General features: G+C 39.2%; 1 protein-coding gene across 3 annotated transcripts in view; it reads left to right on the forward strand.

The window, feature by feature from the left end:
* Window positions 1-25,824, forward strand: part of PARVA (parvin alpha) — a 71,195-nt gene that overhangs the window by 8,743 nt on the left and 36,628 nt on the right. Inside the window, exon 1 of one of the 3 annotated variants that reach the window (XM_075755205.1) lies at window positions 23,684-23,729. The exons of 1 other annotated variant lie outside the window; for it this stretch is intronic. In XM_075755205.1, coding sequence (XP_075611320.1) covers window positions 23,699-23,729 — 31 coding nt within the window. In that variant the 5' untranslated portion in view covers window positions 23,684-23,698. Of the gene's footprint in view, window positions 1-23,683; window positions 23,730-25,425; window positions 25,456-25,824 lie in introns of those variants that run through there. One more of the 3 variants, XM_075755203.1, reaches the window with a different exon arrangement.

The raw sequence follows: 25,824 nt of genomic DNA on the forward strand, positions 1-25,824 counted from the left end.
TCAAGTGCTTCCTATTATCTTAATCCAGAGTTCTGCAGTCTTTTTTAGCACAGTGCTGCTGTTGCTGAAGGAGAAATCAGCAGTTGTAGGGGCACAGTTTTTGCAAAGTAAAGCTTTAGAAAAGCAGTGGTTGAGGTGTACCTAAAATACTGTTGCTTTCCCATCTGCTGCTTTTGTCTTCTTCCTCCCCACACCAGTTCCTGTTAAAATGTATGGTGCTGTTGACTTGTGTCCCTAATGACAGGCTGTTTTCTTAGCTAAACTGCAGCCAAATACAAAAAGATGATCCTTGAAAGGAAGTTAACGCTGCACTAGGTGCAGTTCGTGCTGTGCTGGTAGCAGTATGATGCCATTTTGTGTGGAGAGGATGAGCTGGAAGGCAGGATATTTTGCAGTGCTTCACATTTTCACTTGCAGCTCTTCCAAATGCTGGGGTGGGGCTGAAGGCTTGGCTTGCTCTCTGTATGTTCCTTCTGCCTTCACCGGCTTGTAGTAGTTCCTGTGTTTCTTTGAATGTGTAGCTGTACTCAGAGCACTGAGTAGCAAGGCACTTAGAACCTTGCTCTTTATGTGTATTGTGATAAGTTTTCTGTCTGGAGTGCTAATACTTATTAATAGGTAACATTACTTGGGTTTAATACCCTCGTCCCTCTTGGGATTGGGTGTGTACGTGTGTGTTGAGTGTGCCAGTGAGGTAATTCACTTTGGTGACCAGACTGAAATACAAACAAAAGATGTCTTGGACCAAAAGCAAAATCAGATCAGCAGCCTTATGTGAATCCTTAGCGTACCATGCAACCACCTCTTGATAACCTGTGCTCAGGCCAGAGAAAACCAAGGACCAGAAAAAAAAACAAACAAAAACCAGGGTTGTGACTGGTCAAGAGTGGGTTGTATTGGCAGAGCTGTATTAGGAAGATTAGTCACCATCTGTTCACCCTAATCCTGCACCTGGCTCTAGACTGCGCCACTATTCAACCAAGTGGTGATCTTGCTCAAAATATTAAAGAATTGCAGGGTTAAGTAACAAGGCTCTACAGTCTCCCAAATGTTCTGCTTTGCTTTTAGTTTTGTAGTAGTCCCTGTGAAATAATTGCATATGGTGCTGTAAAACCTTCTTAACCATGAGTTAGTGATACTTCTTTTCTTTTAGCCTTTTAATTTCTCTTCATGACTTCTTACTGATGTTTATGTTAACCACCACATAGTGTACCATGGTTGACAATATCTTACTCGTCTTGTTTTTCTTAGATAATTACTTTTTCAAAAAAACTCACCTGTAATATATATTTCTGTGAGTCATTCTTGGTAGTTGTAGTCATGGTTAACTCTTTTTGTCTTCTCTGATTTCTGCTTAGCATAGAGCTGATCTTGTTCTTTTCCCTTCCTGTGGTAGAGCAGTCTATGGCACTGACCAGTGGTGGATGAAATTAACCTTTATTCGTAGTGAAACCTATGAAATTCCACTTGGAAAAAGGGACTTTAGTCAAAGTGGTAGGAGAGGGGGTGCAAATTGTCAGTGACCACTGCTCCCCTCCAGAAGCTCTGAGCAGAGACTCAAGGGCATGGTAGAGTGAGAAGCAGCTGTTCAGAATTGTAGAGATGTCCCAGACATGAAAATACAATCTCGTACTGCAAAGGCTTTGAAATCCTCAGAAATCCTAAATGTAGTCTAAACATTATAATTTCCTGAATGTTTCTTTAGTATAGGGTTCATACTTTTTAATGGAATGTGTGTTCACAAGAAGAAAAATCCATTACTACATCTTTAGTATTTGTACTGAAGTGTCTTTGTCTGCCTTTCCATGCAGTAAGACACCTTTTAAGTGCTCTAATTACAGCTGGCCTCTTGGCTTTGGTGGCTGCAGCAGTGCACAAGCAAACAATCTAGGTGAAGTTAACTGTGCTAGAAGGAGGATGGAGAAAGGGAGTTATGAAATACCTTTTTTTCATATGTGTTTTTCTGTATTATCCTTTGGAGATACCAGCTTCTTGCACGAGCCGTGTTTCTTTGGTCATTTTCGTATAGTGTTTTCTTGTGTTCATGTCTACTAAAAATAGATAAAGCTCCATGTTACCAGTGATGTTCAATAGGTAGACTTCAACGTAGCCCTTTTCAGATAGCGTGCAGATACTGACTGCTGGTTTCTTTTATATTAGGACTTAGTACTCCAGCTTCTCATTTACTACAGAGGGAAAATGTAAGTTGCTTCTCATTGCCTGGCCGTGGGCTTTCTGGCCCTAGCTTCTAAGAGGTGCATGTTAGTCTGTCAGTGCTGTTCAGCCAGTTGTGTCTGCAATTCTTTAGCTCAGGATTGATTGTTTCCCTGTAATGACAAAGACTTGGGTGTTAAGCAATCATAGGGCTATGGTGGACCACCTTCCTGGCTCAGCAAACAAGCAGGCATCATACTTTGCAAACAGATGGATGGGGGTACAGGCAGCCTAGAGAGCACGTGTGCAGCGAGGGTGGATGTTAAGGTCAGAATTTCCTGGACAAGAATGTCTAAATTGCTGTGCCCTACTTATCCAACTGTGACCTGGATTAATGAAAGGGAGAGTTTATACAGAGAAGTACTTTGGGTACATTTAGTGAGAGAAGAGAGGTATGTTTTCTTTTGTATCTGTACAGGTGGTCCTTCTGAAGCAAGCCAAAATAAGCTTCCTCACCTGGGTAACGGCCTGAATAGGTTGGCAGGGTGTGAATCCATTTTCAGTGTGTTTAAAGAAAAGCTTAACAGTTTGCCAGTGTACAGCCTTTATTTTTTCTTAACAAGTTTCTTCTTCAACCATCGAGTTAGGCTGAGGCCTAATAATTTTTTTTCTTTTAACCGTAGGCGGTTCTAAACCAGCAAACTATTAATAGTGAAATATTGGTTTAGAAGAACACTAATGCACAGGGGATTCTAGAGCAAACGAGGCAATGCTGTCAATGGTTCAGATTGTTCTTAATTACAATAATGGCATTATAGGAGCTGCAGTTGCTGTCGGGCACAAAAGAAGATAATGATAATGTCAGAGTGCTCAGAGTAAATGCAGTATAATGTATTGCAGTACTGGATTCAAAAGATGATATGCCTAACTTGTCGTCAGAGTACATGAAGAAGAAGAATGGTAAAAGGCTAGAACAGTTTTTGTTGTAACTATGTAGTTCAGGGTTTTGGGGTTGGTGGTGGGTTGTTTTTGGTTTTTTTTTGGTGGCCTATGGTTTCAGCCTTAAGAAGAAATGTCAGGTCTCATGTGTTTCAATGATGTGTATTAATTTTACTAAAAGGTATGGTCACATCTGTCCTTCCCACCTGGAATAAAGAAAATCACCCTTGCTTTGAGAAGGAAAGGAAACATGTATCAGCTCAGTATTCTCATACCCACAACACACTTGATATTGATCCTATTAGAATAAAAGAACATGAATATGATAGATTTGGCCCTGAGTCAGAATTTGCCCCAGTAGCCTCTGGAAATATGTCTATATCTATTTGATGCGTATGATCCCTATTTTATAATGAGACCAGAAAAAAACCCCCAACAACTCTGAGTTTTGGGGATTTTTTAAAGCTGGATCTAAATTTTATGGCTAGAGGCCAAATCTGAACTATAGCACTTGTAAACATTTTAAGGCTGTATGCTATGCACTCAAATTCATTACTATAGAGGAAGAGACTTTACTGTTTTACTGCAAAATAAAACATACTGCAAAGCAGCTCATGGTCTTGGATTCTTGTCACTGCTTTGTTATAATTCTCAATTATAGGTAAGAACAGATAATAAACTGGAAATTAGTGGTGGTGTTCCTCATTATACCACAAGCTTTCAGAGTGACTTTGTGTCTTGCATACTTCCTAAGAACTCATTAGAGTGGGGGTTGGGTTGGAAAAAATCAATGAGCATCCAGTTGATTTGCATCTTTATTATTTTGTTCATGTTAAACTGACTTGAAACAGTTACTCACAAATGAAACAATTTATATAGAATCCAAATAAATATTTTTTTGGCGGAGTTGTCTCATGCACAGAATGCCAGTATGCTTTGTAAATAAACATTTTCCTAAACGGACAGCAGGGTGCAGGTGCTCTACAGGGCACAAGGTGGCTCCAGTTCACGAGGAAAGTTGGCGTGAGTGGAGTAAGTGCCAGGAATTAGTTCACGGGAATCAGCTAGAAGTGTGTCAGAATGGAGCTCAACATTTTGCTGTATTGCAGGTCTGGTATTTTGAATATGAGCTGAATCTTACTGGATCTCTGGAAGAAGACTGTGTCTAGTCTTAGAGCAGGACTAGTAAATTTAGATTGCATTTTCCTTCTCGTATTTAATTTTTGAAGGAGTTACCCCACTGGATTTTATCAGATGTTCTGAGCTAAGTTGCTTTTGTCTGAGTAAAAAGTAACAACTCTTATGTGCAGAGCAGCATTCCCAGGATAAGCTACAGAGAAAACAGATCTGGTGTGTACAGTAAGAGCAGAAATGTAAAGTAAGCTAGGCAGAGGATAAAACAGAGATTCAAAGGTTTTTCTCTAGCTGGTCATTAAAATTTAATGGGTAGGGGAGATAACAGAATAAGTTGATATGAAAATCCCATATTATAACCAAACTTAATCAAAAATGCTTTGTGTCTGTTGTAGGTCATGCACTCTATAACAATAGCATTTTTGTTTCCAGAGTCTTTTAGAAGTGCATTACTTGTCCATTTCTATTTCCAACATAATAATAGCTGCTAATAGTCTGCCCTTTCACAGAACATCATCTTCTTTGTGTTTCTAAACACCTGAGAATTTTTGATTGAAGACAGAAAGAGAGAAATGCTTCTTCTATCTGTAGCATCTGCTTGGGGTGACTGAGGCAGAAAAAGGTGGATTTAGTTGGTTTACTAGTGATCTTCTGCAGGGTAAGAAGTGGAAATGAGCAGTGGTGTCCTAATTTCAAAGGGCTTTGTGCCATTCACAGTTTTTGCTGTTATTTTAATCTCTGTTGCATGTCTTGATATGGTTTAGAATTTTATATGAAACTGAACTTTTAACTGGGTTTTTTGTGGGTTTGTTTTGTTTGGGGTTTTTGGTTTGTGTTTGGTTTGTTGTTTTTTTTTAAAAGCAGCTCATCTGGTGTTTCATATTTTTGTTTGTGTGAAGTGGCCAGAAGTTTTCTGGGTTTTGCATTTTTTTAATTTGCCTTACATACTGTTGCAGCAGACGTTATATTAGATAAATATATGAAGAAATAGCATTTCTTATTGTGATCTTTGCCCCTATCCCAAAGAAGGAGGATTTGGTTAAGAGGTTTAAGCTGTTTTACTTAATAACAATCTTTATCAAAGTAATGTCAGGTGTTAAAACAAATTCATAAATCTAACTTTGCCACATTATTTTAAAAGTCTTGAAGCTTATAGTTTTACTCTCTAACATCCAATGTTAAATACAGCAAAACAGATTAGGTACAAGACCTATGTAGAGTTAATAATTATTGACTTAGTAAATTCTCTGTATTTTTGGTTTTCTAAGTGAATTTTATCAAAAGTTAACCGTGAGCATGATTACAATTAGTAACTCCCCATATTGAATCTAATCCCTTTGTTCTTCATTCAGATACAACATCCATTAGGTCAAAGAAACTTTTGACTGAATAAGGAATACAACAAGTGGTTCTAGTTTTAGTACATATAGGGCCAGATTGTGGGTCACAGCCAGCTTGAAAGTGTACAGCTCCAGTGATTCCAGATCTTGTGCATAATAGGCAGATCCTTCACACTGTTATGTTACTTTATTAACATGTCAAATACAGAAGGAAGGAAAAACCTGACAATTTTATGGCTGCTCAGAATCTTATTAGCATGTCTTAATGTTTTGTGTTTCTGAGCTGAAATTATGCAAATGTGTCTTCAAAAACATTTCCCTGTTTTCATGAGAGAGTGAAGAAAATAGAAGTAATCAAAAATTGGAATTAAATACTCAAATAGTTTGGCCAATTAATAAATCTGCAGTTGCAGAATAGAAGGTCTGTGGGCTGGAGCTGGCTCTTAACTTAATGTTAACTTACATTTAATTAGCTAGACCAGATGGAAGCTGGCTAAGCTTCGCATGAAGGCTTGTGGGAAAAAGACATAATCTTCCATTTTGTCAAAAGAACTAATACCACAGATTAAAGGTCGGTGTTCTTTTCAGAATTTCAAGAGTGGATGCATAGTGGTTGATGGCAAGAAACAGCAAGGGCACTAACAAATTAGCTTAACCCCTAGATGACTAGTATATCAGCTCTGCTTCTTTTGATTCCCCAGTTCAAACCACTGGTCTCCAGTTTCAGTAATAAATCCCAGAGAGATAAGAATGTCTGTAAACTTTATTCTTTTGTCAGGAAAGTAGAATCCTATGTGGGCAGTTAGCATGGATAGAGAGATGAAGCTCTGAGAAAGGTTTTCTTACTCAACCGAGTAAAAATTCATGCTGTTCAGATGCTAAGCACTTGGGATCAGTCTGACAAACCACTTAATTCCTTGCTTAACAATAAGCATGCAAGTAGACAAGTCAAGTAGACAAGTCAAGAAACCATTCATGTGCTCGAAGTGCATACGTGGATCAAGTCAGAGTGCGCAGAGCTTAAGGACTAAATCAGGCACATGCTATGTTAAGACTTGAAAATGTAGTAGAAAGAGTGAAGCAGATCTGTCAGACTGAACCTTAGGCATAGCTGTAAGAAATTACACATTCTTAAAATGAGGAAATGAGAGTCCATTAAAAAAAGAAAGAAGGGTTAGGATTATGCTACTTGTTTGAGCATTTAACCAGTCTTTGGGGATACTTCTAGTGGTTTCAGCAAGGTAGGAAAGAGTTCTTTCTGAAGTGGAGAATAACAACTTACATACCAAGAAAGTAAGGAAAACTTAGCATTGCCATGAAACATCAAATGCCACATTGCTTGTGCAGAAAATAAGGTAACCCTCTGCAGTAGGTAATAATTATTATAACTTTGATCTGCCATCTTTGCATATCTGATTTACAGTGGAAATACTTGTGTAAAGTCTAGCTTGGCGAAGGAGACTGGGAAATAAGCACCTGCTTTTTGAATCAGGTTTATGTCTATGTTCATGTCCAGCAATAGGGAATTAGATATCTGGTGGACTTTACCAGCTGAGATGCAGGCACCTGTCGAGCTGGTAAGTGTCTTTTGGACACCCAAATACATACCAGATCTAGGTGCCTAAATAGCTACTTAAGTTCCCATCATGTCTAATCCCCTGTCAATCTAACACAATGTATTTTAAAACACTTAAAAACATTCCGGAGCCTTTTAAAATATTCTGGTTCTTGCTTCTATTTTGTAAAAGTTTTTTTGGTACTAGACCAACTTGCCTAGTTTGTTGCATCTAAACTTTCTCATAGTGGCCAAAAATCTACTACCATTCGATGGTTGTATCAATTAAGTAAAATTATTTGAATGAGATTTTGAGTTAGTTCTTACACAGAGTAGAATATCTTGCAAATCAGAATGGCCTGGGTTGGAAGGGACCCTAAAGATCATCTCGTTCCAGCCCCCCTGCTGCGGCTGGGACACCTTCCAATAGACAGGTTGCCCAAAGCCTCATCCAACCTGGCCTTCAACGCTTCCAGGGAGGGGTCATCCACAACTTCTCTGGGCAGCCTGTTCCAGTGCCTCACCACCCTCACAGTAAAAAATGTCTTCCTCATGTCTATCTATATCTACCCTCTTTCAGCTTAAGGCCATTACCCCTTGTCCTATCACTTCATGTCCTTGTAAACGGTCCCTCTCCAGCTTTTTTGTAGGCCCCCTTTAGGTACTGGAAGGCTGTTAAAAGGTCTCACCAGAGCCTTCTCCAGGCTGAACAACCCCAACTCTTGGGACAGGTGTTCCAGTACTCTCATCATCTTCGTTCAAATTTTAAAATCTCAGTTAATAATCTGTGCTTGCTGACAGTCCCAGGAGAGAGGGCTAGGGAACTGAATGAACATGAAAACTCTGCAACCTGTTTATGATTGCCTTGTGTAGATAGAGATTTGATATGCTGAGGTGAGGAAATCTGTGCTGCTGCTTACTGTAGTATTTTTAGAGTATGGATAAACAAAAGAGTCCAGCCCCACACTCTGCAAGATGCACGAATTAAAAATATTTTAGAGGGGAAAGCTTTTCTACTGCATTAGCTGAACTGAAGCACATATGGATTTGGAATCCTACCAACTACATTGAAAGCTGTATTCAAATGTATGCATATTGACGCTTTCATCTGTTTTCTCATTTTTAAATAATTATATCCTGGGGATGGAAGAAGAAGAATTTTACTAGTCACTGTTTACTAGACCACATTTATCTACAGTTACCAAATGGTGGCATTGGAGATACCACAGTTATTTTCCATTTTGACTAACTGACATATTTCAGATACCACTTGGTGACAAAATATTTAAAGGGAATGGTAAATTTAAAAACAATTGTAGCTGCAAATGATGGAATTAGCATTTATTTATCAAGTGGCTCCGTTCAGCTGTGGTAAACCCAGAGAAGTATAGGAATAAGTAGTGCACTTTTGGGAGAAGTGTAGGTAGTGTGAAAATATTTTTTTACTTTCCTTGTCAGATAAAACTTAACACTGCACATCTAAACCCAGCTTCTGTTCTCTGATAAATGCCCACTGCCTCATATGGAGAGTATAGTATAGCCCAGTAGGATTTGTCCCAACAAGTACGTTTGAAGAAAACATTTAGGAACAAAGTCATTCAGTAAGTGTGGTGGACATCTTCAGGTGGGGATCACATTCAGTTTTGTAAGGACATGAGTACAAATTCTACTTTCGTTAAACTCTGTTACAAAAACCACTGTTGAAATCGGAAGAGTTTGGAAGCTACTCTTTTCATGGAAGTACTGTGCAGTATGAAACTTGCCAAAAACTAATGGATCGTTTGCAGGAAATTGGAAGTTAAAGTGCGTGAGTCAGTCTACTTCAAGGCTGAACAGTTTCCACTGAATTTAAATAATGAATGCCAAGACCTAGAGACAGTAAAATCAGCTGCAGCAGCTTTCTTCAGTTGATTCATCCGGGCACTGTAGAGGATTCTATTTAGTGAAGTCCTCCTTGTCTTTTACTTGATCAGGCTTTAAAAGTGTTAGCATACATTGCTGTTGCCATCATTGAAACCTTTCCAGAAGCAGCAGCAACCCAACCACTTTTATTTTTGCTTCAAAGCAGTTACTACAGAGTATGCGCTAGAATGTGCAGTTTCAGGGATTTCATCTGCAGAAAAGAACGACCCAGTTTTGTAATGTCAATCTCCAGAAAAGGAGAGGATCATTTATTCAGAAGTGATACATGTCAGCTTCGCACTTTCATCTCAAAGAACACAGGTCGTTTACTTCCTGGTGTGTATATTGTCAAACATCAGATAAGAGAAAAGCCAAAATAATTCTTAGTAGTTTTGATTTGTAACAGATCCTATGCCCAGAGCATATTTGTGCAATACTGCTTTTTACCAGGGTACTAAATGAATCTAACTCTTTGGAGGAATTCAAGAAAAGAGTGAGGTGTTCCTGTATATGCACATGGCTTAGTTTTCATTAATGTGAGTTATTTACTTGATGTCTGTGTGCGTAAAGAGTGGTTGAGGGCATGCATGGCCTGGTGGATTCTTTGCTCAATTCTTTGCTCTTGCAGTGGGAGTCCTGTTATGTATCATTAAATGTACTAGAGCCTTGGGACTTTGGGTTCATATAGGCAGTGTGATGGGAGGTAGGTGATGTGTTTCCATTCATTCACAATTGCTTGTGGCAGTGTTGCTGCTGAGCTACAAAGATCACTGTGTACTGGAGTCACAGAATTACAGAATGGCTGAGGTTGGAAGAGACCTGTGGAGGTCGTCTGGCCCAACCCCCCTGCCTAAGCAGGGCTACCTACAGCCAGCATGTCCAGGTGACTTTTGAATATTCCAAGGATGGAGACTCTACAACCTCTCTGGGCAACCTGTGCCAGTGCTAGGTCACTCCCACAGTAAAAATGTTTTTCCTGATGTTCAGGTGGAACCTCCTGTGTTTTGGTGTGTGCCTGTTGCCTCTGGTCCTGTGGCTGGGCACCACTGAAAAGAGCCTAGCTCTGCCTTTTTTACAGCCTCCTTTCAGATAGTTGTGCACACTGATGAGATCTCCCTGAGCCTTCTCTAGGCTAAACAGTCCTGGCTAGCTCAGCCTCTCCTCATGAGACACATTCCAGGCCATTGTCATCTTTGTGGCCCTTCACTGGACTCTCTCCAGTAACTGCCTATGTCTCCTGCACAGGAGAGCCCAGAACTGGGTATGGTACTCCACATGTGAAAGTGCATGTGCAAATCTCTCCCCTGTATCCCCTGCTTTACCACCATGCCCGACATCCATGCAGTTCTTCAGCTGTGGCTTGGCCAAGAGTATGGGCGTGAGGTTTTAAGAAAATTTGAGTATGCTGCCATATGAAATTCATATGAAGTTGGTCAAATGTTTCTTGGTGAGATTTAGTCTGAGTAAGCTTAACATTATTTAGAAGAGTAATTAACCACTTTTTCAAATAGGGAATAGTCCTGGATCAGGAGGAAAGAATTTATATTTTTCTTCTTTTTTCCCCCTCCTTCCTTCTTTTTTCTTCAGTTAGACAGAAACATAACTGAGGTTTTCAAAGCCAGCTAGAGAATTTTGCTGCGCTGACTCAATATAATATTCTGTTGCCAAGTCTACTATTTGGCTCTGAAAATCCCAACCTGAGATGTGCCCACCTAGAGCATGCCTCCTAAATAATGGTTATAGACTCAGCTGTATTAATTTACATGGATGGACCAGGGTGCAATTTCTATTCCCTTTGCTCCCAAAAGGGAAATATTTCCTCTGGGTGTAACATTGGAGAAGACCATCTAAAGGCTCCAGAGGAATGTTACCATTTCAGGTCTTGAAAGAAAAGCTGAATTATACCAGTGGGTATAATTATCTGACACTTTGCTAATGTTTGTAATCTAAATAGGAATGTTAGATTTTGACTCTTTTTGTTAATTTAGTGTTGCATTTAATAAGCATTTTTTTATAAATAGCAACTCTCTCTCTTATATCTGCCTAGTTAACATAAAAACAGGTAAATGAAGGCCCAACCAGCTCAGCACTTACTGGCCAGAGATGTACAGCTGCAGGCAAGTATAAGACGCATATGATGGCTTTTCAGAATGCTCTGCCAGCCTCCAACAATTTGTCATTGGCAACTCTTTCTATGTACATTTACTAAAACTCTCTCCAAATATTTTTTTGGGTGAATTTTCCCATTTGGCTTCTGACCATGTGAAGTTTTTCGGACCTTTTACTGTGCTGCATAAGGAGTTTCTCAGTTTTACCGTGAGCTTTCCAAAGATCCTTAATGTTGGTTGTATTTTCTGGAATATTGTTTTTTGAGTGCACATTCCCTCTTTGCCTTCTTTGCAGAATGATCACGTGGTCCTGAATGTGCATGATTTCATGTGCACAGCAGGATATTAGAAAGTTCCAGCATTAATGGTGTAGTTTCATGACTCTTACAAGCTGACTGAAAGATGGAGTCTCACTCTGATCGTAACCCCTGGGGTGTCGCCTCCCTTGAGCAAATTCAAATGTTTGGGTGGCTGTGAAATGAATGGGATTGGGAACTGACGTAGGTTAAAACCAACCTTTTTTGTTGCCTGTTTAGTTTTAATCTGAAGCTCTTTCCTGATGTAATTTATCATAAGGCCATGTGAATGCTTGTGCGAGAGATGATGATCATGTGGGAGTAAGAATGAGCAACAAGTTTGGGAACAAGGTGCAATCAATCATTTCAAAAGCAGTGGCCATGGCACGAGTTCCTGTGTTAGATTTGGATATTAATTAATGTGTGCCTCAGTTTCCAGGTATGTGAAGCGGTGCAGTGAGTAGGATTCAATTTGAAAGACTGTTTGAGCTTTCTAGATGAAGAAAGTTAAGGGTTATTAAATGTGAATGTGGTGAAAGGCTTAGCGGACAAGTGTGGCTTAAAGAAATGGTTTGAAATCCAGTAATTTAGTTCTAGGTTTAATTGAAAGTTGTAATCCCAGCAATTGGTGCCAATGTCTTCTAGGATTTAAATCTAACGCACTGAAGCATGTAATTTAAGGCTTTACAGAACAGTGTTAGTGCATATACGCTTATCACTCAGAACGTGTTAGTATTATTCCTGTGGAATGCTCTTAATTAAAATCCAGTAGTTGCTTACAGTGCATTTGATGCTTACTATCATGAGTGCTCAGTCAAGTTAGCAGAAAAATAAATTTAAAATAAGCATGATTTTTCTTGGAGGTACAATATAATTGGCAGATGCATTTGTAACTGATGTTATCATTAACATACAGGAGGTTTCGGCAAGAGACTCCTTGTTGATGAAATTATTCGTTTTCCTTTTCTAAATCTGAATATTAGCTTTAGTATGAGGAAAGGGACTTTAAGTTGGTACACCAGAAAACAGGGCGCTTTTGAAGCAAAATGGCATGTCTACTTTACACATTGTACTCTAACATCTCATATTTAAAAGCTAGATTTTTATTTTTATTTTAAAAAGGTACACCCAGAAAATCTCTTGATTAAATTGGAGAAATTTTTTGCCTTTTTTTTTTTTAAGAGGAGGAACACATACCAAAATAAATATTTTGTGATATAATTGCTGCTTTCTCAAATTTTATGTTGGTTTTTTTGGCTGGTGTATAGTTGGTGCTCAGTAGATAGGGTTAATTGTTTCAGTGTGAGCAACCGAAGTTTTAAATGTGAATTCTAACTTTTTGACCCCATTAATCATAAAACTGCCTGACCTATCTTGCATACTGTAACACCGCTTTTTTTTTAATTGATGAGTCATGAGCATATATTAAATACAATTTCTTGAAAAATCAAAAAAAGCTCTGCTTGCATCTTAAAAAGATTTTGTAAGGTAAGAATTTAGCATATGTGTGTCACTACATATTGCAGTGGGCTTATGATATAATAGCTTCAATGAAAATTAGATCCAAATTAGAGTAGACTTTGAAAAAGGGTTGTGGGCACATGTTTCTAGGAGTGGCTGGAAGAACTTACTGTAGGGGAAGATTCAGTCATGTGTGCACTCTACCTAGAAACCAGATAGGGTGATGTTTCTGGTTAAAGCAAGATGCTGAATTTAAAGCAAGGAACCAATGGATATGAAAATTAATTTTTGTGTTTACTCAAAAAGAAAAACTCCAACTATGCTCTAGTCCATTTTCTTTGCTTAGCCTTCCAAAAATATGTTTAGAAATCAAAATAAAAAGCATTAAAGTATTTCAACAAACCAGTTGGGGTTCTTTTTTTTTTTTTTTTTTTTTTTTTATAGTGCCATTAAGACTTCTTTGGAGGAAAAAACCAAACTCTTGAGGACCAAAACCCTGCCCTCTGTTACAGCCCAGCACTTACTGGGCTGCAGAGCTGTTTAACCCACTCTGTGCAGAGTAATCACAGAGTTAGAGCTGAGAGAAAACTGAACAAAGACCGATGACAAGATTTAAATCTATCTGTTCAGTTCAAAAGCAAGTGTGTTTTGAAGTCCATAGCTTTTTAAATGTATAAGCATATTTAACTCATGTATGTCTGTGGAGCTGTTTTGCTTCAAGGCACGGGGCATGCTGCTGCTTTGTATTTCAGAGTGCTTCACAGAACTGAAGTGAATCCTGGCAGTGCCCTCTGTGGGCTGTGATTACCCGTGGGTGGGTGGGGAAACTGAGGCACAGAGCCATGAGCTGACTTCTGGCGCAGAGTACAGCCAGCTCCAAACCTTCCTCTGCTCTTTGGACTTTCGGGATCACTCTGTTTACTCCCTAACGGCTTGCCTTCTTCCGGGTTATTTTGTTCCTGGGTTGCTTTAACTTTTTTCTCCCACCAACCAACCACTTGTTAATTTATCAAAGAGATAAGAAATTGTACAATTAACAAAAGCCGCCTTTGGTTGCATTCACCCTTACCCCTCCCCCCCTTTTTTTCCTTCTAATTCCTGGTGACCCTGCTTTGACTTTTAAGAAGTGGCAGGATCAGGCCATTAAGTTGAAGTGAATTATGAAATACTTAACCCTCTTGTCTCCTCTCTGAAACGTCAACCACACACATACCAGTTACGCGCAGAGGCTTCTCACAGAAGATTTTAGATGGCTTTTTTTTGTAGAAAAATGTGATGTCTAAGCATTTGTTTCTTGCCTAGATTGCGGCATGTATAAGAAACAAGAGGGATAAAACCAGAAAATTAATTTCTTTGCACTCTGAATCTCTTGTGTCTCCAGTTCTACTTTTACCGTTTTAAAAATGATTTTTGGATAAAAAATACACTGCAGGGTTCCACACTTTATTCAAGGAGTTAAAAGTCTGGAGCTGTGCTTGATGAGCCAGATGGTCTTTAACAGTAACATTGTTCATATTGTTTAGATTATCCTGTTGCAAGTACAGTGCCTCGTTTACCTTTTATGGAAGAAAGTGTGGAAAATTGACCACAGATGTAAGTAACCAAGAATGATGGCTGAGGCAATTCTTACCAGGCCTCCCTCTCTAACACGCCTGATCCTGCAGATAAAAATAAATAGAGAAATGTGAGGCAGCATGAGAAATATCTAGTGTTACCTATTTAAGTGTTTAATTTGAGCTCTGTGAGCTACTAAAATCTTTATTTTCTTAGACTGAGATTTCTTCATGTTGAACTAGTTTCAGTCTCTCAATGTAGGCAGACTGAATGTAGATTTTTTATCCAGGTACTAAATAGCACATCATTATATATTTTTTTCCATCCTGGTTGAAAAAAGGGGAGTGGGAAGAAGCCAACTACACTGACCTCAAACACAGTTTATAGTCCAAAAATCTTCATGAGAAGATTGGTACCCATTTTGTGCTGTAATGAGAGAGCACAAACTCCCCATTAATATTGATTTGATTGGTATCAGAAGCAAAGGCTGTGCCAAATTAATTAGAGGTAGCTCATTTTTACTCCTAATAATGGACTGCTGAGTTTGTGAAGCGCCTTGCAAGACAGTTCCAGATTGAAATAAACTTTTTTAGACAGGTATCTCTTTTGTGCAGTATCTGGAATTGGAAAGCTCAGTGCTTAAACAGAACAAAGAGAAAATGCTACAAATGAAAGCAATAAAGCCCCGTTTTATAAAGTCCTTTTGTCTCCTATCACTTTTCTCTCTCCCTCATTTCCTTCCTCTTATTAGGAGCTGCTGTCAAACTGCCTTTACTTACGGCAAGTGGTTCCCTTCGGAGCCCCTAAGCTGATATCGCTGCATTTGCATGCAGGTGCTACTGTGGTGGAGCACAGCCTCTCATCTGCCCTTTCCCCCCTGCCCTGGCAAAGCAAAGAAAGCTGTAATTATAAACCAACACGTTTACTGTGTGAGGGCCCAGAAACTGAAAATCTCCTGTTTGTTCATCAGCATGGATTAGCTGGCTAGTACTCTTTAACAAGGTGGTAGATTCCTTTGACTATTAAAGGCAACATCTTCTCTTTATTACACTAAGCCTTGATTGATCCAGGAAATATTTTCTTTTGCCTGTGCAGTGCTTTTAAACTTAATTCTGATGGCATTGATTTCTAGAAGCATAGACTATCAGATCCTCTTTCTAATATTTTTTTAAAGACTTTTTAAAAAATTGTCAGGAAAAAGTGTTTTACGTGAATCACAGGGGGTTGGAGATTATGCTGAGAACTACGCAATCTAGAATGTAATGTAAAATCAGCGGTTAGCACTTTCTCCTTCTGAGGAGGAAACAGACTTCTAAGGCAAAGTTACAATGGTTAATTTTAGGTGCCACTAAATGGAACAAGAGAGAGTTAATAGTCCTTTTCATATTTTTAATACCTGCGTTCAAAATATGATCAATTGGATTGGCAGCATGGGGCACTGTTTTTTGTGGTTTAACTTCTTGTTCTGGAAAACAAGATGTGTTGGACATACCAGCTCTGGCTCTGTGCTTGCGGTTGTAGGGTGGAGAAAGGGGGAAGCTGTGAAAGTGCAGGTAGGGAGGAAGTGGCAGCAGCAGCACTAGTGTAGGAGAGTGGAAAGGTGACAATAAACAAGGGCTTGGAGGGGGGGATGGACAGATGGACAAGGTGACAGGAGTGTTCAGGAGGTGACCAGCTTGAATCAGGATGAAGTGGGTGAGAGGAGAATGATGCTGTGGCAAATTGGTGAAGCTTAGGGCGGGGGACTGCTGCTGAAGTGCCTGTGTCTGGGAGCCAGTAGCCCTTGAGTGCTCATTCTGGTTCAGTTCTGAGGCAGTATGCAGTGAGATATAGTGAGGCTTAAAGTGCTACTGTAGTTCTTAAACAGCAGAGATATATTGACCTTTGTTTGTGCCCACAGTCAATAGAGGCTTACCTCCGTGACAAATTAAGGTTTTGCTTTCTTCTTCCTGTTAACACTATAGAGCAACCACAGCTATGGAAAAGGTTTTGGAGACCATCCTGGCTACTACAACAGACTTGTTAACTTAATTGCACTTGGGCTGCACAGATAACAAAGGGCAGGATTTGCCTGATGTGCCCTGTAGTACTAATAAAAATAGACACATTTGAAGAAAAACAGCAGCTTTTCAGGTCCTTGGTTGTATCTGGAGACCTAATGGAAAAACTAAGATTAACTTGTTCACAGATGTAACATTTTGCAGCAGAGTTCTAAAACTGATCCAGATTGGTCAGAGAGATCAGGTTTTATGCTTGAGGTGATCATTCATTCAGCAGGGGAGCCTCACCTGCCTTTTAACTCATTCAGACTAGAAATAAATACCAAGATCAATTAAAGTCAGAATGTTTCAGAAAATAGTTCTAAAGCAAGGCTTTCCAAGGATGAACACAGATTTCCATCTAGATCAAGCTGCCAACACATGATTCACAAGACCCCTAATTGCCCATTAGATCAAGCAGAACTATTGATCACTGTTAGTACTCTAGAGAAATAAGATGGAAAAGTTCTTATTTTCTGGGCAGGACCAGTTAAAGAGAGCACACAGGAAGAGCAACAGTGCCACACGATACAGTCTGGACTTCTGTAGGCTGCTACAGAATTACATGAAAGGCTCAGTGAACTGGGAAGCCTATTTCCAGGAGTTCACAACGCTTATATTATGTGGGTGCACTCTGGAAAGGTAACTCTACAACCCACTGTGTAAACCTGGTACCAATTCTACATCTTTGAGATCTGGATTTTAATCCCAGAAATGGTAGTGCTGGGGTTCAAAGCATATGGTGTTTTTAAGGAACAATCTGGTGGTCAGTGACCTAACACTTTCCTGAGTGTCTTACAGGGCTCTACTTGAATTCTGCTTGGTTTGGAGTTGCCTCAGTGAGAGTTAGTCACTGGTTCTGGTCAGCAGGATGGCAGCAAAACAGTAGTGTGTATACTAATGATTTTATCTGAAAAACTAATTGAAAGTTAGGTTACTGAAAGTGGAATCAGAAATAGTCTGTGTTCATGTGATGGGTGAGAAGATCTCTGTTTCTCTGGTGCCTGTGTGGTATTTTGACTTGTTGCTTTTCATCGGTTTATAAGCGTAGGACTCAAGGAGCGAAGCGGTGCTGCAGAGGGACTGTGAATAGAGAGTGCTTTCTCAGCAGGACGTGAGCCCTAAGCTCTAACAAGCATTACTTGATTTGTAGAACAGACTAAGGTCTTCTGTTGAACAGCACTATGTAAATATTAGATACTTTTATTTTTAAAGTGGTGTACCCTACTACTTCTTGTTTCTGACAGATATGCTGGGAATTTCCTTTTTCACAAACAATGCCTGTCTTGGTAGAAGCCTGTTTCCATGACTAAAACTGTGATGAGAGCATCAACCTAGTATGGTTCCAGGAATAACCTACACATCAGCTATACTCTGCCAAGAACACAGAGACTGGTTATTGAGATGAATGGTTTTGGTTAATATGCACCACAAAGTAGAAAAAAAGATGCCCATATATTTTAGTTCATAGATAATTATCAAGAAATTGTGTATGGGGAAAAATAATGTATGGTTGGGGAATAGAAATATAAGCCTTGAACTTCCTATCCTGAAAATATAAATCACTGCAAGTTTTAAAACACTTGCATGACTCATATGCAGAGGTCATAGACCAAATTTGCTGATGGAGGCAGGATGAAACAAATTCGGCTGCATTTTTATGATATTTTTCCTGCTGCTCTTAGCTTTTTATTTACCCAAAGTAATACAGTTTTCCAGAGAAGTGTAACAGCTCCAACATATGGAACTGCTATCCAGTTCACTGCTTAGGTGCAAAACTGCATGGGAACGGTGGTGTGTCAATAAATAGCTTACTGCATGTCAGGGAAAGTAGTCTCTCAGGAACCATATTGCCAGCTTGGCAGTATTCTAGAAAAGGAGATCTCAAGATGGAATTGGTATATTAATGCAGTTCAGTGAATAGGACCCAGGCCTAAAGGAAATCCAACTCAAGTAATGTGAAGACTAAGTGGAAGGCAGAGAGAGGTAACAAGAAAGAGTGGCTTGTTAATGCGCAGGTCTGTAAATCAAGGGCTTTTCCCCTACTCTGGCACAAACTTTGAGCTGATTTTTGACATCCTTGTAAATCAGTACCCTGTTTTCACTTGAGAAACAGTATGATAACACTGAGCAAGCTATTTGGTAACCAATTGTGCTGCCTTTTCTCTTGCTGAGTAATATTTTTGTGCCACGAGAAATCAGCAGGAGTTGTGATTTAAGTCTGATCTGCATACTAGTTTTATGCCACTGAGATTCTGCTGACTTTGAGTTTGTTTCTGTATTTTCAGTAGCATTGCTGATGTTTAGATTTCAATCCAGTGTAAGTTCCTTTGAAAATGAGAGGAGAGTAATTCCTGTATTCAGTTTAAAATGTCAGCACGTAACAAGTCAACAAGGCTGGCTCCAGGTGAAAGTTTTAGACCCGAGCGTGACTTGATTTAATGGCAAGCAATGAGACTTGCTAGTTAGGAGAGAGAGGCTGTATTATTGAGTGTTCCAAATGATCTGATTTTGTGTGTGCTTCCAGTTGTATTGAAGATTTTGTGTAATATCACTATAAATATACACACTTAGAAATGTGTATATTTATAGCGATAACATTCTTTCTCTTGTGCGTTTAGGAAAAAAGGCAATGGACCTGCCTGTGTTCAGTAACACTTGGACCTTGAAGGTGTGCTCACTACAAGTAGTAGTAACATACTGGGGGAGCTGTAATCCCTCAGGATCTTGCAATGTATTTTTAGCCATTTGTCAGTTATAGGTGAACTGTGTCATGTCAATGGTATTTTATTTTTGTCAACAGTCTAATTTTTTGCAGCTGCCACTTGGATCTAGTTGGAATTGCCCCTTTTGAATGACATTTGTCAACATTCACCTGTGTTATTTAGGAGGGACACAGTTTGATAATTTGCACATCTAAAAATATAACACTGGTATCTACCTCCTCCCTTTGCTTTACACAGTCTGTTTTGGAATTATTCAGTTCTGGATTTTAGGCCTGGTGAATGGGGAGGGGAGGTTAAGTTTACATGAGCATTGATGGTAGGCATAAAGATTAAAATCTTTTTTTTTTTTTTAACTGATTTCCAAGAAAGCAGAGCTTACCCAATAGCAAGTGCTTTTGAAAATCACAATTAACTCTTCACATTTCTATTTTGCTAAGTGAATTGTGAATAACTAGTGCAGTGTTTATGCTAGGGCAGCTTCTCGGCTTTGCTTTGTAGGCTTTTGTGCTGGTTGTGAAAGTGATGTGGAGGGGCCTTACACCAGGTCTGTTGGAACGGCTGAGGATTCCTCAGGATGGTGAAATCTTGACCTAGGATGCAAAAAGTTTCATATTGTGTGTGTCATGTAAGTGGACTGTGGAAAGTAATGAACTTTTTGGAGAGTTCCACAGATGGATTTCAGAAAGCATAGCAGACCTCTGAGACTGTCAATGACAAAATAGCGTCACTCATGCTCGCAAAGCCACCTCTGAAATCCCAGATGCCAGCCTTGTGTCATGCTTTTGAGGACTGGGGAAGGCACAAAGGCAGTTTGGAGACACCTTTTTCCTCACTGCAGTTATACTCCAGTAGGCTTCAGCACTGCCAGAGATTTGACCTATGATTTCTTGGTAACTGAGCATTTTATGTGACTCCCAGTTTGTAGGACTCTTGTTTCTGCTTATGTATAACATATGAGTTCTGTCTTCTCATCTTCCATTTACGTGATTCCTGGCATTTTAAATTCAAGTAGATTAGATTGAGACTTTTTGTAATGAATCTGCATCATTTCGTGTTCTGCATACTCCTGAAATAGCCTGGGGGAACCTGATAGGCACGATTTATGTGTATCATTTAGAGACCTAAGAAAGCATCTGATTGGTTTTGTCTTTCTTTTGTTAGCTCTTTCCTATAATTCTAATCACCATTTTACTGTAGCATTACATTATTGAAGAAAGTATGATTTTTCAAATGCAGGATGCTTGCCATATTTAGAAGTGGTGGTACTTAAAGGAAAATGGCTCGGAGGTCTTTACAGCAGATTTTCTCCTGCTGATTCTAGTGGTAGCTCAGCTGATAGTTTGCAAGGTAGAAATATATCTGACATGTATTTCACTGGCAGTAAGTTTAATTCATCAACTTCTGGTATTATTTCCTGACTTCAACAGCATACAATATGGGTAGGATGCTCTGTGCAGCACTGAGCTCTACTGCTGAAAAGCAGTTTGTGTAAAAGCAGAAATGGATGCTGATACTTCAGTGCATTGCATATGGCAAAAGAGAGGAAGGACTGATGAGATTTGGCAATGTTTATTACTGTGATGCTGAGATACTTGGAGTCTTCTACGTGGCTCCTGGGTCTCTGTCACTTTTACGCAGACCAGAGCAAAGGAGACAGAAGCATTAAGGACCTGGTCTTGTAATTTTCCAGTTGAAATCAATCAGTATAAACAGTAAGCCGAATTCTCTTCTGATATCAATCAATGCTCATCTGTTGGCTTTAGTAAGGCTGTGCCCATTTGCAGTAGCTGAGAATTAGGCTGTTGCTCCCCTCCCAACCTTTCTGATGACTTAACACAATTTTTTAAACATAAAAGTCTTGTTTCAGATCTGGGTTGTTGGCTTATATGTTTAAATTGGAGGTATGTCAGTACTCATGTAATCAACACTTTGAAGAAGATCCATGAATGAGGTTAGGTAAAAATGCATTTTTTTTTTCCTACTACTATCTGGATTTTCTCAGTACCTAGATAATTTTATCCCATTTGCATCAAACATGCAGGTAACTTTAGAATCCTGCATCTGTATTGTTTCTAGAGAGGCAAAATAAAATTACAAATGACAGTAATTGACATTACATGCTTTAATTAAATTTCCTCCTCTGTGAACTGAAACCTTTTAACCAAGTATTGCAGTGCTATTTCTATATTTATTTGTTACATGGGTTAATGTGCTATGTGGCAGATACGGTATTTATCCATTTTCACAAATTAAGCTATCAGTGTCATGTTGCCTTTGAATTGTTTCCTGTATTAATGGCCAAAACCGCTTGAAAAAGACTTTAGTCCTCCCTGGCTATACTTTTGTTTTTACAAAGCTGAAAATTGCAGGGTTGAAAGTGAACCCTTAGGAACAGTTTGGGGAAGTCTAGGCCCAAAGCATCTTACAAATGTGCTGTTTTTCCCTGCAGTGATCTCTGCTAAGGGAAGGAGGACATGCACAGGCTTTTCGAATGATGGTTGTGTTGTTGTTGTTAGGTTACAGGAATTAGAAATTAAGTCCCACTTGAATTTATGTTTGTGGCAGGTGAAAATGGAATACAGAGAGAGTATGATTAGAAATTATTCTACTCAGTCCCCAAGCTATGCACTTCAGACTTGCTATTGTCAACTCCTTGCCACATTACGCCCTTTAAGAAAGCAGCTCTGCTTTAGCTAATTTACAGCTTTCTTATTCTATTGTAACTACATCTATTAAAACAGATTACCTGGACATGATTTTTTGGCTCCTACTGTAGGTACAAAAACTCATCGTAAAAAAACCCCTTTAATTTACTGTTTTTGTAAAATAGCTATTTTTGTGCATGCAGAAAAGTGCCACTTTATAAATAGGTTGAATTGATGATGCAGGTTGCTGTGGCTTCAGACTTTGTGAATTTTCTCAACATATAATCATCTTCAGCATCCTCCATGATGTTTCAAGTGGAGTGTGGTTTTCCTTTAGCTGTACCTACCTCCCAAATGGGATTGCCATAATAAAGTATCTGGGACACTTACGGTTCTATTGAGAAATTAAGGAAAGTTTGGTAAAGAACTGCCAGCTCAGTATTGTCCTGTAATTGAATGCTGTTATTCAGCAGTTCAGCAATCCAGTTTCCCAGTGCCAGAAAGCAATGGGACTCCAGGAGTCAGAATGAGGAGCCCCATTACTACTTGTGAGTACAGCATGAAATAGGACTGTTGGCAGGGAAAAGCTGCTTTTAGGAGTGACCCAGTAACTGCAGACTGATATGTATCAGAGACTCCTTAGAACTGGCGAAGAATGTGTTTTCAGAACAGTGATGAGAGCTCCATGTCTTTTTCTGCAAGGAATCACATCTGATATGAAACCTAGGGGAGGAATGTTGTGTATCACAGCTGAATAACCCTAAACGATAAATACCTCTCAGTTCTCTGTACTTGCCTTTTGGCACTGGTATTTTAAATTAAGTTCAATTGGAAACTAGAAAGGTAACCACTTTCCATGACTTAGAAATGAGCCAGGGATGTGTCACTTCCTTCATCCTGCTCCAAGTTAAAACAGACACTTAAACGTTTTACAGCTTCTGAAAAGTTCTAGTCTGTAGAAAACTTCGTAGCAATTTGATTTTTAGCCCAAGTAATTGCTTTATATTATCTTTTCATTACTGTCCCTCTTTGGAAGTACCCATAGCCCATAAAACGAGTTCATTTCTTACCAGTAGTTTATTATTCTTTTGGTGGCTCATACCTCTCCTTTCCTCTGCTTTTTAGCTTTTTATATGCTTTTGCCTGTTTTAGAGCTTAATCCTCCTTCCATGTGAGTTTTGCTAATTATTTCAATAGGGAAGTATGTGAGCAGGAGATGAATTTGATAATATCACATGTCCATTTCAATTCTGGCAACAGGATTCAAGGATTCTGTAGCTCTTGTTGACCAGCCTTTGTTTTTAAAAAAAAAAAAAAAAAAAAAAAGGAAATTTCACTTCCAATATTCCTGTGTCTGTACCTAGACCTTTCCTGTGCTTTGAGGGGAATTGTGACTTTATTCGGTTGTAAGGGGAAAAGGTACAAGTTACCTACAGCAGAAACAGGCTGCAACTGGTAAAAACATGTGCTTTACACTTGCTGTTTGAGCATTTTATTCAGTATTATATGGCTGATATGAAAAACACACGGTCAAAACTGCATCCCAGCATTCAGAATGCAATTTACCAAGCTGCAAAAAGCAGATTTAGTTTATTTTGCAGATGGTCTACGAGTCTCATGTGGCATCATATTAAATTATATAGGCAGTCAGTCACTTGTTCTGAAGCGATGCTCTGAGCTGAGAGTTGTGATGTGCCTGGACCACTCTGTTGGAAAACAGGCTCTAAAGCTAATACAGCTTCTCTGAAGAGCAGCAGCAAAGGGGCCTGCAAAGCAAGGGGCTTCAAACACCTTGAAGATTGCAGTTCTCCCTGCGATGCACTATGAGGGTGGCCCAGCGACCCTATGATGGGCTGCGGAGCATTTTGCCCTAAAGGTAGGAGACTAGATCGACTCATTCAGTTATTTTTCATCTTCATTTCTGTGATACTTTAGAAGTATTGTTTTCTGACCTTATATTTTTGCAATGGTAGTTATTTTTGTTTTGTAATATTTTGAAGGTAAGAATAGGAGTTTATTTTCTTCTTGCCCTTGTCAGACTTCGTTTTTCCTGTGTGAAAGAGAAAGAAAATACAGTAGTTTGTTAATTCTGAATGTTATTCCATGAAAATATTTCTGCACTATGAGTAAGATAGAATTAACTCTTTCATCGTAGTGATATTTCATATTAGTATGTGTTTCTATTAACTTCAGTTTGGTACAAATTCAGTCCTTAAGTAGTACTGGATCTAGTGTGAAAATAGTGATTTTTATCAGCTGAATTTCCACTCAGGGAGAATTGTCATATGTAGTCAAAAGCATGCTTGAGGTAGCAATTTTTGAAATGGGCTATGTATCATGCAGTAGGTAAGTTTTAATATTCGTGCTTATTAAAATGAAAATTTTGTCTTACTAAACACTTTCTAATAGGAATATTAACGTAAACTCATTTATGACATCGACAGCTGAAGGCTTCAGATTATTTCTGGGAAACTCTGAATATGTTAGTGCTATGAAGTAAAACCCATGTAAGGTTATTTATTTGGATGCTTGAATTGCAATTTTTGGTGCGTTCACCTGCGAAGTAGGAAATACAGTCACAGCTACTATTGGTATGAATGTTTTGTGCACTGAAATTGATACATTGGTAATGACAAGAACCCCTGAAATGCATTTAACAGGTAGGAGTTTGCACAGAGGTGCTTCCCTTGTCTGACAGTGGTACCAAGTGCTGCTCCCAACTTAGAGCTTGTTTGAGACCTCTTGGAAAAGATGGTTGCAATGCACGTGCAGTTCAGAGCTGTGGGTTTACCCTTGGAGTGCTGGTGCTTACATTGCTTGAAGCCTGTTTCCTCATAAGAAACATGTGAACACCATAATCAGATGAACAGTTTAGTAAGGTCATTTTTTTGAGACGGGGCATTGGAGCAGCTGTTTGAGTTTTATAAGGAAATGAGCAAGATCAGGAATGCAGACGAGGGTACCAGGCAGTGCCCTTGATAGACAGGGCACAGGGCTGGATGAAAATCATTACTACCGATTATGTGAAAAGAAGGGTGTTCTCTTTGCTATGGTACGGGTTTGGGAAACAAGAGGTATGGGTATTTCTGTCCATTCTATGTCAGGCCACATGTGACATTACAAACAGGTTTTTAAGGCTGTATTTTTAAGTGCCTAACTTCCATTTTACAAGTGCAATTTGTGTCTCCGGAAAGGAAACATGTAAATGTATCTTTAATCTAGAAGTGTGTGACTTTCTATGCTGCAGAATGGGGATAATGCTATTTTCTTCTGTGGTGGGATGTTAAAGTAATTAATTTTGATTAAGGGATTTGAGAACCTAGGCTGGAAAGTGTTGATTTATTTCCTGTGCAAATTGAGAACTAGCTCTGCTTTCCTAAGGCAAACATAGTTTCCAGTTTGTGCTACCAAAGTCCTGTCTTGCATCATCATCTTACACTTTTGTGTAAATGTGTTTTAGGAGAATACCACAGCCATACTATTGATCACACCACACTGTGATTTATGCCAGCTGACCAAAGTCCTCCCTCTAGTCAGAGATTGCCACAGCCCTAATATGTTCCTCTCCGTCCCTGAAATGACCCTTCATGCTGTACGGCTGGGTAAGAACAGGAGGTTTTTTTACACATCAGATGTTCATCTTGATGATGTACACTTATATGAAATAAGGATGGGGAAACAAGTTTACCTTGTCTGTAGTCCTTTCTGTAACAGTCCAAGGCTGAAGTTTTTCTGCTGTTAAACACCCTAACCTCCACATTGGTCAAGAGAACCCCAAAGGATAGTTTATTCTTCAGTATACTAGAAGATATATTTCTGCCATTCTAAGGTTTCATTTTTCTGCCCTTCACCAAATCCAGCCCATTTTCTTTAAGAATGTAGCTGGGTTTCTGTTCACTCAGCCAAAGCCACAGCCTAGTTTTTCCATGTCGAAGGCCTGTCTTTGGATCCCAGTTCCCAAATTAAATCCT

The sequence above is a fragment of the Balearica regulorum genome, chromosome 5 (assembly GCF_011004875.1).
Source record: "Balearica regulorum gibbericeps isolate bBalReg1 chromosome 5, bBalReg1.pri, whole genome shotgun sequence".
Classification (NCBI taxonomy): domain Eukaryota; kingdom Metazoa; phylum Chordata; class Aves; order Gruiformes; family Gruidae; genus Balearica; species Balearica regulorum.